Source organism: Rhizopus delemar, genomic scaffold, assembly GCF_000149305.1.
Source record: "Rhizopus delemar RA 99-880 supercont3.10 genomic scaffold, whole genome shotgun sequence".
NCBI classification, from domain to species: domain Eukaryota; kingdom Fungi; phylum Mucoromycota; class Mucoromycetes; order Mucorales; family Rhizopodaceae; genus Rhizopus; species Rhizopus delemar.
In genome coordinates, this window is record NW_027137836.1 from 215,312 (window position 1) to 229,716 (window position 14,405).

The window sequence follows — 14,405 nt, forward strand, 5'->3', positions numbered from 1 at the left end:
AATACATCTTGGAGCCAAATAGTTATTCTATTGAATGTTGATATCAGTGTTTATTTACACTTGCAATTGATATTTTTTTGCAGTGAAAATAGATGAAGCAAGTTATTTGCTTTTATTAAATAAGCTTAGATAAGATCTCAAATTGTGATAGGATCAGCTGGTTTGATTCAGTGATACTGACTTTGTGTTGCTATAAATATGATCGGTTGCTGCTGTTATCCTTCCCTTCTATCATCACCTAACAAATAATTCGACCTTCTCAAGGTTTGCTGAATACATTTTCCCATTTAACTATAAAGAACATGAAGCTAGCAAAGCTGTTTTAGACACGATAGGAATTACTCTTTTAATTATTAATGTTGACATGTCGTTATGCAAACTGTCACCCATGTTCTTCACTCTAAAAAAAAAAAGACAAAGCTACTTTAAAGCGCATCCGCATACTTTGAAATAACAAGGTCGTGATTAAGACTGTTGGTCTTTTATTGGAAGAATAATGAGGATCAAAAGAAAAAAAAAAATGGCAACAGCATGCGTGTCTAAAACGCGTCCGTATTTAAAACGGAATGATTGAATAAATTAGACAAACGCCTCTTGTGATGATTGTACCAAAGACGTATTAAAATAGAATTGCTCTTAGAGATACACAAATCACTTGAAAGCAATATCTGTGAGCTGCAGCCTTTTTGCAGTATGTGTGTATTTGGTTAGCAAGATGAATTATGCAATTTTTGTTATTCAGCAAATGAATTTCCTAATACAGTTTTTAAAGTTCATTGAATTATTTTTTTTTTTTTTTTTTAATTTCAAAACTAAATTGAAGAGGGAAAGAAGGGGGAATGAAGTTTTTCTTGTTTTTATTCATTTCCATCTTGATAATTCAAACATGGGCATTACCCATTTCACCTGTCATTGTCGAAAAGGAATCTCAGTATCGATGGCCTGCACTCGTCAGTCAACCGGGGGTCAAGTTATTAGGCAATACCTGTTATGAAAGCTTACTGGAACGATTCGAATTCACCAATCTAGCTTGTCTCAAGCTGGCCGTTTCAAAGGCACTCGGACTGGGTATTGTCGTGGGTGGGGCTATTGTCAAGATTCCTCAGATCATCACCATTCTCAAAGATCAATCAGCCCAAGGTCTATCGTTGACCTCATTTATCATGGAAACCAGCGCTTATGAGATCGTTCTGATGTACAACACACGTCTGCAGAACCCATTTAGTACCTATGGTGAGGTACTTTTTATGACGATTCAAAACATGATCATTTGCTTGCTGATCCCATTCTACCAAAAACAACCCAAGGCGATTTTAGGCTTGATTTTTTATTTTTTTATTGGCCTTGTCCTCCTTCAGATGATACCCGCACCACTCATGTCGCTGCTCTATGCGCTTCAGATTCCTATTGGACTCGCAAGCAAAATACCACAGATCAGGGCCAATTATGTCAATCAATCCACAGGTCAACTTTCTGTCTTTGCCGTCTTGAACTATTTTGCAGGTACGACGGCCCGTGCGTTTACCACATGGACTGAGCTTGATGATCCTATTATGCTTGGTGGTAATCTGTTGGCTAGTGTACTTAATGGTATACTCGTGCTTCAATTGATCTTGTATTGGAAAAAGGAACCAATACCAAAGGCAGATTGAGAAAGATAGGCTGAGTTTTGAAACTTTTTTTTTTTTTTTTTTTTTTTTTTTTTTGACAGATGATTAAAAACACCTTTTTTTTTCTTCCTTCTTATAAATGATTCCTATTGAAACAAGTGAAGAAAGGATACAATTGGCTATTGATACCTTGAATAATTTGGAAATCGTTAAAAAGTGCCGTACTAACCCCGATTTGGTTGAGCATGAAGCTTATGCTTACTTTAATGAAAGTCAAAAGAAACATTCCTTGACTTGTAGTGTAAGTTTCGAAATAGACAGACAGGAAAGAGAAAACTGAATGATGTGTTAGACATTAAGAGGACCTGACATGATCATCGTTCCACCCATCATGTTTTATAACAAGTCATTCACTGAACTTACCATCATCATCCACTTGGGCAAAAAGATTTGTGGACATGATGGTATCATTCATGGTGGATTGGCTGCTACCGTTCTCGACGAGGCCTTGGCTGCTGTGGTAAATCATCATGACCAAAAGTTGATATACCCAAAAACACTAATGATATGAATAGGCCTTGCCTTCTTTACCCAAGAACTTTGGCTTTACTGCCAACCTGAATATTAACTATAGAAAGCCAATCATGTCTGATCAGTGGGTTGTTGTGCGATCCAAGCTAGACAAGTTGGAAGAACGCAAGGCGTTTGTTTCAGCCCATATTGAAAGCATAGGGGATCAAGTCGTATTGACAGAGGCTACTTCATTGTATATTTCACCTAAATCAATTCCTTCAGCAAAATAGATTAAATAAAGAAATGCTTGGCATATAGACCTAAACATACTCTTTTTAGAATTTGATCTTGTTCTACTGCATGTCGTTTTTGGGATATAAAAAAGAAGAGATGGATTGAAACCTTTAGTGAAAATCGTACGATTCCTATTCTTGGATTATACATTGTTAAAAAGACTGAGGTCAGAAAAGTGTGCGGTAAATGAAGATAGATGTTTTGCTGTGGCTATTATTTATTGAGATGATGATTAAAATTTCTTTCTTCAAATAGTATGTATAAAAGTAATCTAAGAGGAAATGAATCATGCAATGTTCTTCTTTTCCCAGTTGGTATATGCTTTTCACTCTTCTTCTTCATCATCGGATAATAGAAAATCCTCGTCTATGTTCATCATATCATCATCCAAATCAAATAAGAGTACAATAATAATCAAGGTTGGTATCATAATCCTTGGTCTCATTAACTGTTTTGAAAACTGTAAAATAACATTTCCAAGAAATGAAGGGGGCTGAAATGTTGGTGTTGAGGTGCTTGCTGTAGCTGATGCAGCGGCTGATATCACTCGAGAGCTCAGATATTGATACGGAAATAGTGAAAGTCCCATATGATTAAGTGAAGACATGGTGGAAACACTTTATAAAATAAATAAAAAAAAAAAAGTTGTGACTTTTAGAATGGAGCATAAAAGAATGGTGTGGTACAAATTTAAGTGTTTCATTTACAGTCACACACATCCATCAAACTGTCGTCTTCTATGGCTACGATTTCCTTTAGGATTGCTTCAAGTGCTCACTAGATATGCTCTGTGGATCTCAAACCTTGTAGTTGAAAAAGTGTAGGATTTCTGTATAAGGCATTTCTCATGTTTCTCAACTCATTTTTTCACGCTATGTGTCCAACTCTTGGTCTTTTCACCAGCTTTGTTTTATCGACAATACCAATCTCTGGACTTTCTCATGCAGTGATCTCTTGGCTATTTGTCACGCCCATTGGCGGTTTACTACAGATATGAACTTCTTTAAAAAAAATGGGTTGTCCGTATTCCATCACATCGGCTATCCTTCTAGAGGTAGACTCAACCTTGTCTAGCGTGTTCAATCGGCTACAATCTGCTTCTTGCTTCACGTCGTTCTCATACATGCGGCTCTTGTAAAACGGTTTACAAAAAGCCTCCCCCCCCCTTTTTTTTTGGCAAACCTGCTTTTGATTCAGATTTCGCACCACCTTCAGAATATTCTCAAACAAAAGACAAGCATGAATCCAAAAGCAAATTTGCCTATTCTTTTTTTTTTTTCCTCAGTATTTCTCTTCAAGAGGGTACAATCAAAACATCACAAATCCAAAAGAGACCATGTATTTTTTTTTTAAAAAAAAGTTGACTAGGGTGGAAAAAGAACGTGTTGTTTAGCATGCGCTATCCAAAGAAGACGCGTTTTATTATTTTCTATTGTTTTTTTATAATTCAGCATGCTTGACAGCTTCTTCTGAAGCATCATCGGATAAAAGACCACAGTCAGCGATAACAACATCAACGTTGGGTTTGCTTCGATAGCTACAAGAAATAAAAGGTTGGGATGAAAAGAGACGATGGAATGAATTCTTGTGCTTACTTTGTAGGTGTCTTTTCGATCTTTGTAACGACATCCATGCCTTCAAGCACCTTACCAAACACGACATGCTTACCATCTAACCAAGAAGTGACAACGGTCGTAATAAAAAATTGAGAGCCGTTGGAGTCAGGTCCAGCATTGGCCATGGAAAGAAGACCCTAGGGAAAGAGATGAATAGGCAGGATGAAGAGGAGGGGGGTATTCAACTTACAGGTACAGTGTGTCTAAGCTTAAAGTTTTCATCAGGGAAACGGCTACCGTAGATGGACTTTCCACCCGTGCCATCGTGGTTAGTAAAGTCACCTCCTTGAATCATGAATTGATCAATCACACGATGGAAAGTAGAACCCTTATAACCATAACCGTTTTGACCTGTCGCCAGTTGCTTAAAGTTTTCAGCTGTCTTAGGGACAGTCTTTCCATACAAACCAAACACAATGCGACCCAAGGATTCTTCTCCTTGTTTGATGTCAAAGTAAACTATTCTCATCTAATAAGCAAATGTATTTATTCAAGTAAAATAACTTACTCTTGTCAGTAATGACAGGACCCTTGGACTCGGCAGAGACAAACCGGAAGGTACAGAGAGTAACAAGTAAAGTGATGAAAAGAGTTGCAATATTAAAACGTGACATTGCAAGAAGCTAAGGTTGAAAGAAAAAAAAAAAAAAGGAATTAATTACAGTTGTGTTACTTTTTATAAAGATGCTTTAATCTGAGACTTAATTTTGGTATTTCAATCCAACAAGAATTGTCTTTCTCTGTCCCTCCAAAAGAAGCCATTCAGTTATGATGGATCATCTTGAAAGACTTTGTTCATTCTATCTGTAATAGGGTTTCTTGTGAATTGAGTCTATTGCTGTAGTCAGGAAATAATGGAATGTGGAATGTATTTGCGATGTTCCCCTTTTTATGTATCTGCTAAAAAACCTTTTCATACAAATGAACAATGGACATCTTTTAGGACACTCTATCTCTTTACTCAGTTGTCAACGCTGTTTCTTCATAGAGACTGTCAGTGTTTGAAGTATCAGACGTCATGAGCATCTGGAAGATGTTGCGTATGATAGGCTTTGCTATGAGATGGTATAATGAACATCAAGAGAACCCTTCCACATAACAAATCGCTTTAAAGTAACTCTATTTCATTCTTCTTTCTCCTTTCAAATGTGTGTCGTATAATCCTTTCTTGAAACATTTTATGGGCAGTCGAATGTCTTTGTTGTTGAATATCATTTCTTCCCATATTGGCATCTTTGATAAAGGACTTATAGAACAATCGCTCTATCATCTTTCTTTAGTTCCATCATGGCCATACACAACAGTCGATATTAATCCGCATATCTGGGACATTCATTCACAACGCGTTCATATTTTTTAACAACTATATTATTCATGATAGATTTGTTTCAAAGTCTTGATTTTTTTTTTTTTTTTTTTTTTTTTTTTTTTTGCATTAATAAAACATGGAAAACTGTTCCCAATTCAATTTAATTTGTAGCCATATCCATGTACTACTCATAAGCAGATCCCTCACCTTTTCGTTCTCCCCTAAACATTCAATTTCCGCATTCGTCCCTCTTACGTCTGTATTGCATATAAAAAATCAAACACGCCTCCTCGTTCCTCTTTTTGACAATGAATATGTAATGCTCTCAAGGTTGGAAAAAGTAGAATTTAAAAGGAATGATGGCAATGGCAACTTGTGTCATCATCTTGCACAGAACAAGACGATGACCACACAAGAGTGTATTCTATGCACTTCAGACATCGTTTTCACATTGATCTCACTTTTACCAAGACAGTCTTTTTTCGCTCTTGCTTTAATTGCAGGATCCATTCCAAACAATGAGAACAGGATGATCCCCTTTCGTTTGCTGCCTTGGCATACGTTTAGAACAAGGGGGAAAGAAATGACAAAAACCGTCTATTTGATTTATCACTGGAACCTCTCTTTTCCATGCATCGTTTTATCCTTTTACGATGGAAACTCGAAAAAATAGGTAGGATTCGATGTAGGCTGTTTTTGAACAAAAGGCAGGAGGGGGGGTGCCCAAAGAAAACAGACTCGGTCCCCCCGATGTTTGCGTAACCGGTTGATTTTCATGCTTCATTCTTAAAAGTATGTCAGGACAGGTCTTCTTTGGCGAACGAGTCGAATGAAAGCATCGGATGTTCAGAGCCGAGGTCCAGCGATGTGAATCTTGGAGTCCCACAGACATAAGGTGTGTTACAAGAGGTTCTGTGGTCCAAGTTGAGAAAAGAAAGGATGGCTGGATGAGCATGATCTAAAAAGGAAGAGGTTGTCTTTTTTTATATAGTTTGATATCCAATCAAATGGAAAGAGAAGTTGCTTTTGTCATTGGTTCCTAAAGAAAGGGTACTATTCTGTTTTGAAAAGAGAGGATTTCAATTGGATATTGAAAATACCTAATGCATCCTATTGCTTAATCTAGAAATTTGATTTCATACCAATAAATACACTTGGTGATGCTTTATGCAATCTTTCTTTTTTTTCAAATTCAAGTCAAAAATGAACTTGGAACCCTTCTTACAAAAAGCCATTTTTCAACAAGTTAAAAAACCATTCAAACCAAACAAACCTAAAATAGCTTGCATTAAATCGATTCAAATGGAAGAGCATAATCATCCTCCTGTCGATACGGTTTTTAATGCTTTGCTTCATAAATCAGCCAATACACATAAACATTTTGAAAAATATTTGGACCATTCTCATGATTTTGCTTGAACATGACCAAGTAGAAAAGTGATCTTGTTGCAAGTGTTTGTGTGTGTGTGTGTGTGTATATATATCAAATGTTAATAAATAACCCCCCCCCTCTCTCTTTTGTATATAAAATGTTGCTTTTCAGACATTATTTATCAAAAAAAAAAAAAAAAAAAAAAAAAGTTTTAAAGCTCTTTTTTTTTATTTTCTTTCCCTTCTTCTAAACAATTTCATGACAGACATGTTGCCTTTTAATCTATTGAAACCAAAAAGAAAGCGTAAAGAAAAGTTGGATGATTTCACTTTACAAATAGGAAGAAATAACTCGGTGGATAGTAAGCTTTTCTCTCTTTTTTTTTTTTTTTTTTTTTTTTTTGGATGTTGTAGGATGAAAAAAAAAGAAAGCTAATACAAACCTGCGTGTGCATGTGTAGTTCACTGGGCGAGTTTAAATGAAACAGATAGACTGTTGAGAACCTTTGACTTGGACTATAAGTTTGGTCCATGTGTCGGCATAAAAAGAATAGAACGCTGGGGTAAGTATGACATCAATAGGAGCCTATAAGAATGACGTTTTTCCTTTCCTAGAACGAGCCTATGCATTAGGATTGAATCCATCCAAAGAGATTAGGACGATTTTGTTGAGATATAAAACAGAGTATCAAGAATCATTATTTGATGAATTCAAAATGATTTAATCATGAAGTCAGCTTTCTTCTTATTGAAACCTATAAATAAACGATTCACTTTTTTATGATCCAAATAAAAACAAAATGGCTGATAAAAGGAATGTACCCAAGATTTCTCATGCGGAAGCTGCCTTAGGAGCAGGACGTGCATACGAAAAACAAAAGAGCCACAACCAAATGTACGATGATTACAAAGACCATCAGATCGCCAACGAAAGAAAACATGGCGTAACGAACACGGAATCAAGAGGACATCGTATCGATCGTGAACTAGAAGCTGCAGACCAAGAGATTATTGACAGAAAGAACGAGGCTCGTGAACAGAGAGAACAACACAAACAAGCTCAAAGAGAACTCTAATTGATGAAACACAAATGAATAAACCCACTTTTTTTTCTATTTACACTCTTTTAGCGTGTTACAAATTGAGATGAAACAAGAATGGGTATGGAAGAGCAAGGTCAGTGCATTTGTTACACGATAATAAACAAATATCAGGTGAATTTCAACCTTTTTTCGTTTTTTAAAAGAGGGGGGGGGGAAACAAACAATTCACTGGACTTTTTATAAATCAGACCTTCTTTTTTTCTTTCTTTTTTATGCATTTCAATGATTCAAAAGAAATACGCTTATCGTCCTTGCCCCATGTGCTCTGAACGTTTGCTGGTACGAATTCACGGGGCACTTGTCTATAAATGGATCAATTTACATTTTGCTACAAAGCATCATGAATGGATGCATGTCGTCGTCAATCTTCATTGACTGTAAATAATAGACCTCTCACTACAATCAATAAAATCCTTTATTTCTCTTCTTCTGTCTTTTCTGTCTCTCCATAATGTCTCGCCAGCCTTTCTTTTTCTTCTTCGGCCGTCAGGGGAGGTGGGACCCGGAACCCACCTGCGTCCATCCGATTGTATCTCTGCTGAAACTCTTCATAGGGCCTGTGTTCGTGGGAGGGGTGTGTGGCCTGCTGCTGATAAAGCCGGTGGTAGTCTACGTCGAGCTCACCGTAGGAGGCTTGGTGAGGTGATTCGGCAAAGAAGGAGGAGGAGGAGGCTTGGAGGTGGGCCGGACGGGGTGAGCTGTGGGTTTGGTAAGGGGTAGGAGGATAGGATGGGGTGGGATGATAGGATGGATGGGGTGTAGAGTGGGTTGAGTAAGGCGAGGGTGGGTAAGGGCGGGGATCGGACGGTGGGTAGGGACGGGCATCGGACGGTGGGTGGTGAGGAGGTGTGGCGTGTGCTTGATAAGGGGAATAAAAGGAAGGGGCATGATCCGCATTGAGTGGAGAAGACGCGGGTGGCTCATAAGCAGGTGGAGGCGCGTCATAGAGATCCATGCGGGACAGATCGATCTCGCTTTCTTCTTTTGTCTTGAGGTCACCGGTCACTTGCTGCACCTCCTGTGGACTGTAGCCAGCAGGGTTGCGTGGGGGCAGTTGGGGTGCTGAGGCACTGGAGGATTCAGCCGTCCCGACCGATGCCGAGGGCTCCAACGAAGGCGTGTGGGGTGCCTCGGGTGCCTTGCCCTTGAACGCATGACGATCCGCATAGGTCGGTCGCTCGTCCTCAGCTGCCGGTTTCCAGTAATCCAAGGCGTTCAGTGCATCCGCCACAATGATCGCTGCCTGCGGCCCCCTTTCATACCCTTGCCCATCCACCTCGATCAAATCCACGAGGTATTTCCCAAAGCCTGCAAGCAACGCTGTCTTTTCCGCATAGGCATTCATCGCATTCAGCCGAAGATAAAAGGCTTCCTTCAGTGCAAATCGTTTAAAGTTGGCCAGGTCCAGCTCGCTCTCGTGCGTGTCTTGCTCGAGTGACTTGAGTTCTTTTTGAAATTCGGCAAGTTTGGGTGATCGGGTGTTGGTCTTGGTCAGGTTGGTGATGCGTGACTGAAGCGATCGTTTCTTTTCTCGAACGTCCGACAGACGATCTTCTCTTTCTCGAATCGATTTGATGGCTTGACGGTAGTGTTGATACTTGCCTGAGATCAACATCAGTCTCTATCCTGTTCATTCCCTCTTTTTTTTTTTTTTCTTACGTGCAAATTCCTGTTCAATTTCCACTTGTTTATCAAACAATCGAACCAATTTATCTCCCACAATATCCTTTTGTTTCATGATCAGTTAATAAAGCCCCCCCTCCTCTTTTTCTTTTTTTCCGCTTACTTCCAAGTCTTGCATGTCTATTCCTGGTGTAGGCTCAGTCACCCACTGTTTAAGCGCTTTATTTGTTTCTAAACGTTGATAAGCCAAGGTTCTCATGGAGGCCAGGTCATTTCGTTCTTCAAATATCCAGAGTGATAAACTCTTTGTGTCTTGCTTTTGCATTGGGTTGTTTCTTGCTATTTGAGACTGAACATCAGACTTGAATTTACCAATGGAATATTGTAAATCTTTAAAGTTCATTATTGAAACAATAAAGGAGGAGTAAAAAAAAAATGGATGGACAAGAAAAACGTGTGTATTTTTATTTTTAGAAAAAAGAAAGTCATTACTGATGTGGTACATAAAGTCGAACAGGTAACTCAGTATAGACAGCACCTTTGTCAATATCAGGACGAGGAGGACCAGCAGCCTTGTATTTCTGGAAAGGATTTTGTATGATCATGAACGGAACGGATTCATAAACACAGTGAACCTTTGTACCCACATAATTGACCATGATACGATAATGATAAAGACCAGTGACGTCCTGAACGCCCAGTGGGAAACTAGCCGATCCTTGGTTACCATTCGCGTAGAGTTCTAAAGGATAAGAGTGAGCACCTGTTCATTTCAGCAGACAACTTACCAATGTTTTCACCAATGACATATTGATTGTGCTGAGTCGAGTTCAGGATACGAATACGCGTGATGATATCAGGCTTGTAAGGAATATTCTCATCAATGGTCCAGTGCAACTGTTGAAGTGAATTGGCTTCAAAGGCAAGGCCTGGTACAGTAGGATAGTCAATACGAAAACCTTTACAGTAGTCCGGATTGACACGAGGTGGATTATAACCATAGAGTAATAAGGCTTCACCCGTCTCGGCTCTTGATTCTAAAGTAGCAGCGGAAACAGTATATAAAAAGAAAAGGATGGCTAAAATGTGCATTTTTGATTGAATGGTTAAAGAAGACGGAAAATAAAAAGAATGCGCTATTCTTCTTTTATATTTATTCCTCATTTCAATCAAAACTAGTATGTCAAGGGGGGGGGGGAAGGAGGGTTGAGGGATATCTCTTTTCTATCCCAAGCCTAAAATTAACATGGATTCAAAAGAGAGAGTTCATATTAAAATGCAGCCGACCGACCCCCCAAAAAAAAAAAAAAAAAAAAAAAAAAAAAAAAAAAAAAAAAAAAAACCCAATTTAATTTTTTTTTTCCCTTCTTTTTTGCAACTATGCTATCTTTAGAAAGTTGGGAAGAAAAGACACAGTTGTCAGACGTTCAAAAACAAACGGTTCATGACCTTCAAGAGGCTTGTATGGACTTACCACTTCCTTCTTCTTGGGTAACACACAGCCTATAGTATGATGTTTGTCACTCATCCTGTAAAGTATGTCAACAAATGGACCCATTCACCCATTCACACCCCTCCTCTGAAACGCAACCTGTCCACCGCCGACCTTTTGTCTAGCCCACAGCCCACGAAAGACACGATCGAGACCCTGCAGTCATTTCACGACTGGTTTGCTGTACTCGAACAAGAGATGGACCAAGGCGACGTCTATCGCGATCATCTTCAAAAGGTCGTTCGCTACCGAGACGCCTGTGATCATTTTTTGGCCTGTCTTGGCGAAACAAAAGAGGTCCTGGAGAAGGTCGAAGGAGATTATGGATGGGTGCTAGAGAAGACAAGGATGGTCCAGGCAGAGCCCATCTTGAAACATCAACTGCAGTTGACACGGCTCGTGGATGGATTGACAGATCGGCTGAACTATTTTAATCCACTAGAAAACGTGGCCAGGTTGTTGAACTCCTCCAAGGAAAATGTATATTTGGATCCAGCGTTTATACCCGTGCTGAGCCAATTGGATCAATGCATTGCGTATATGAATGAACATGTAAGAGAGATAGAGGGAAGAGTGGCTGTTGATTGATGTTTACCTTAGGCTCACTACAGAGATGCAGAGCTTTATTTGATACGTTTTAGACAATACATGACAAGAGGAATGACACTGATCAAGATGTATGCTGTCTCGACACTAAAGCACTTGGGTCAAGAGATCTACAAACAACTCAAGGTGAGATAAATGACCTGTTGAAATCAAGAGAGCTCATCTGTCTGTAGGATCCTTCAGTCAGTATCGGTAAACAAACCACGGTCTGTTTTGTGAAATTCAAATCGATGGCGCCCACAATGAAATCACTGATTCATCAAATTGAGAAACGATGCAAAGAACATCAAGAATACCAATCACTTTATGATGACATTCTCTATACTTATTTTCAGACCCGGCATTATTTACTCGTGCCCATCATCACGCGTAAATTACAATCGGACACGACTGGTTTGGTATCCATGGCTAAAAGTGAATGTGCTTATATGATGAATATGTGTACGGATGAGTTCAATTTATATCATCATTTCTTTCAATCCAGTGAAGAAGATCGTTTATAGTAAGTCAGTGGCACAGGGTCCACAAGGGGGGGGGGAACTGACGATCGTTTGCATAGTCAATATTTAGAATTGTTAACACAACAATTTTATAATCATCTCTGGTCTAAAATCAATCGCGAACAGGACAAGAAGACATTATCTGAGCTCTGTAGTCTGTTCACCATGTATGTCACTCAAGATGAACAACATAATCATTGTAAGTCTTTATGTTTTCCCTTTTCAAAAGCTAACGTGTCGTAGTTGAAGAAGAAGAGAAGAGACTGAAATTCGGAAGATTAATACAAAATATATTGAAAGATACCCAAGGAAAATTATTAAATCATCCAAATTGATAATTTCTCGAATGATTACTGTTCATTTTGAGAGAATAAAATCAAACCGGCAAACTTTTTAACACCACCCGTTACTATTAAAATAAATCTTTTTTTTTTTCCCCCTTTAATACTCACCCTTTAATAAAAGTGACAAACGTACATTTTAAATATTATATTTTATAAAGGAGAAGAGTAGTAATAAATAAATAAAAAAAAAGAAAGAAGAGAGTGAGATTGAGCCGACCTCTATTCCGTTTTCCTTGTATAAAAAATAATACTTTTATTATTCGTCACTTCATCCCTTATCCTTTTCTCTTTCTCTTTTTTTTTCTTTTTCTCTTTTTCTTTTTTTTTTTTTTTTTTCTCTCTTTGATGTTGCTTTTCATCGTGTTTTTCTTTCTTCCAGTATTTGCCATTGTAGAAGAAGAGTCAAAACAAGTACAGGTTGGATCAGCCGAATTTTGGAGTCAGATTGTGGCCATCATCTGTCTGGTTATATTGAGTGGCATCATCGCAGGTACCCCCTCTTGCCTTCTTTTTTTTTTTTTCTTTACTCACATTTTTTTTTCATAGGTTTAACTCTGGGTTTAGTAAGCCAAAAAAAATAAGGGGGGCGATAGACAAGAGATGATAACCTTTTCTTGGTAGATGTCACTGGATGTCACGAATCTCAAGATCCTTCAACTTGCCGGCACAAGAAAACAACAGTATTATGCAACACGTATCCTACCCATCCGTCAAAACGGCCACATCTTGCTCACCACCCTCCTGCTGACCAACACGGTGCTGAACGAGACGTTGCCGATCCTGTTTGATGGCATCTTTTGCAAAGGTAACCGACACGGTCGATCGCACTTGTGCTGATCTCTTTAGGCTTCATCTCGGTCATCGTGTCCACCGTGCTGCTCGTGCTATTTTCGGAAATCATCCCACAGGCTGTCTTTTCCAAACACGGCCTGGCGATCGGTTCCCTCTTTGCCTTTCCTGTCCGTCTGCTGATCGGGCTCTGGTTCATCGTGGCCTGGCCGATTTCGAAATTTCTCGATTGGATGTTGGGCGCACACGAAGGCTTTTCCTATACCGAGTCAGGTACGTTCTCGATCTTCTCGATGGCCATCTTGGCTCATCTTTATTAGAACTCGGTGCGTTGATTCAGTTGCATGACATGACCAAGAACAAACAGGGCTGTCTGAATCATCAGGTCTCGGTGATGGCTCAAAATGTGTTGCAGATGCAAGAGAGAAAGGTCAGTGAGCTCCTGAGCTCCATGAGCCATCTCCTGTTCATCCCCTCCGATACCCTCTTGAACCCTACCTTGATCTCTTCTTACATCAGTCACAAGTATACACACATCTTGGTCTATGAATCCAAAGGATCCCTGATCGATGAAGACAGTGTCATCGGTATCCTGACGCTCAGTGTAAGTTCTCTTTTCAAAAAACAAAAGGGAAACTCATGGACCTGTACTTTAGAACCTATCCAAAGAAGAGATTTTTTCAAAACCTGCGGGAGAACTCAAACTGGAACCGTGTCTCAAGGTGCATTCGACGATTTACATCAGTCAGCTCATGACACTCTTGTCAGAAAGGTAAGTGCGTTAAAGAGAATCCGAGGTCGAGAACTGAAGATCGGGTCGGTTAGGAAACAAGAGGAACAGGTGATCCTGGTCTATCGAACCGAGCAAGAGATGGAACAATCCAAAGAGCTCAAGCCGATCCTGGTACACCATGAGCGTTCGCTCTCCTGTCGTCTCAAGAAATTCTTTGGTTATCTCTGTCACCAGTGCAGTCATCAGGAAGACGAAGAAGAAGTAGACAAGTCGACGTTGACGATCGACGTCGGCTTGGTGGGTATGCTGACGACGGGGGATATCCTTCATTATGTTTTATGTTCAAAATAAAAGTTGTGTACATATTTATTGATCAGTTGCCAAATCCATAAAAACCATACTCGGACCAGTCCACGGGCGTCTGGAGGAGTTCTGCTGGTACCGGCTCCGGGACCAATGCGTCTGCCTCGGGCACTTGATGCCCCACCGACGTGGGGGACGT

General features: G+C 39.5%; 9 protein-coding genes across 9 annotated transcripts; 5 read left to right on the top strand and 4 right to left on the bottom strand.

Annotated features, from left to right (window-relative positions):
* Positions 1 to 839: 839 nt before the first annotated feature.
* On the top strand, positions 840 to 1,652 carry RO3G_12038 (uncharacterized protein; the record flags this gene model as incomplete). Its single annotated transcript, XM_067666622.1, has 1 exon — positions 840 to 1,652. The coding sequence occupies one exon, from the start codon at positions 840 to 842 to the stop codon at positions 1,650 to 1,652; it is 813 nt and encodes a 270-aa protein (XP_067522723.1).
* A 328-nt stretch (positions 1,653 to 1,980) lies between these two features.
* On the top strand, positions 1,981 to 2,413 carry RO3G_12039 (uncharacterized protein; the record flags this gene model as incomplete). Its single annotated transcript, XM_067666623.1, has 2 exons — positions 1,981 to 2,130; positions 2,186 to 2,413. 2 exons carry the CDS (start codon positions 1,981 to 1,983, stop codon positions 2,411 to 2,413), a joined length of 378 nt encoding a protein of 125 aa, XP_067522724.1.
* A 1,444-nt stretch (positions 2,414 to 3,857) lies between these two features.
* RO3G_12040 (peptidyl-prolyl cis-trans isomerase B2) lies at positions 3,858 to 4,647 on the bottom strand (the record flags this gene model as incomplete). Its single annotated transcript, XM_067666624.1, has 4 exons — positions 3,858 to 3,954; positions 4,013 to 4,170; positions 4,224 to 4,492; positions 4,542 to 4,647. 4 exons carry the CDS (start codon positions 4,645 to 4,647, stop codon positions 3,858 to 3,860), a joined length of 630 nt encoding a protein of 209 aa, XP_067522725.1.
* Positions 4,648 to 6,139: 1,492 nt separating this feature from the next.
* RO3G_12041 (uncharacterized protein) lies at positions 6,140 to 6,577 on the bottom strand (the record flags this gene model as incomplete). Its single annotated transcript, XM_067666625.1, has 2 exons — positions 6,140 to 6,300; positions 6,568 to 6,577. 2 exons carry the CDS (start codon positions 6,575 to 6,577, stop codon positions 6,140 to 6,142), a joined length of 171 nt encoding a protein of 56 aa, XP_067522726.1.
* Positions 6,578 to 7,513: 936 nt separating this feature from the next.
* On the top strand, positions 7,514 to 7,789 carry RO3G_12042 (uncharacterized protein; the record flags this gene model as incomplete). Its single annotated transcript, XM_067666626.1, has 1 exon — positions 7,514 to 7,789. The coding sequence occupies one exon, from the start codon at positions 7,514 to 7,516 to the stop codon at positions 7,787 to 7,789; it is 276 nt and encodes a 91-aa protein (XP_067522727.1).
* A 388-nt stretch (positions 7,790 to 8,177) lies between these two features.
* Positions 8,178 to 9,431, bottom strand: RO3G_12043 (uncharacterized protein; the record flags this gene model as incomplete). The annotated part of the gene is made up of 2 exons (XM_067666627.1): positions 8,178 to 8,212; positions 8,330 to 9,431. 2 exons carry the CDS (start codon positions 9,429 to 9,431, stop codon positions 8,178 to 8,180), a joined length of 1,137 nt encoding a protein of 378 aa, XP_067522728.1.
* Positions 9,432 to 9,927: 496 nt separating this feature from the next.
* RO3G_12044 (uncharacterized protein) lies at positions 9,928 to 10,531 on the bottom strand (the record flags this gene model as incomplete). Its single annotated transcript, XM_067666628.1, has 2 exons — positions 9,928 to 10,181; positions 10,228 to 10,531. 2 exons carry the CDS (start codon positions 10,529 to 10,531, stop codon positions 9,928 to 9,930), a joined length of 558 nt encoding a protein of 185 aa, XP_067522729.1.
* Positions 10,532 to 10,949: 418 nt separating this feature from the next.
* RO3G_12045 (uncharacterized protein) lies at positions 10,950 to 11,672 on the top strand (the record flags this gene model as incomplete). The annotated part of the gene is made up of 2 exons (XM_067666629.1): positions 10,950 to 11,483; positions 11,532 to 11,672. 2 exons carry the CDS (start codon positions 10,950 to 10,952, stop codon positions 11,670 to 11,672), a joined length of 675 nt encoding a protein of 224 aa, XP_067522730.1.
* A 1,330-nt stretch (positions 11,673 to 13,002) lies between these two features.
* RO3G_12046 (uncharacterized protein) lies at positions 13,003 to 14,254 on the top strand (the record flags this gene model as incomplete). Its single annotated transcript, XM_067666630.1, has 4 exons — positions 13,003 to 13,186; positions 13,228 to 13,443; positions 13,491 to 13,942; positions 14,012 to 14,254. The coding sequence occupies 4 exons, from the start codon at positions 13,003 to 13,005 to the stop codon at positions 14,252 to 14,254; spliced, it is 1,095 nt and encodes a 364-aa protein (XP_067522731.1).
* Positions 14,255 to 14,405: the final 151 nt, after the last annotated feature.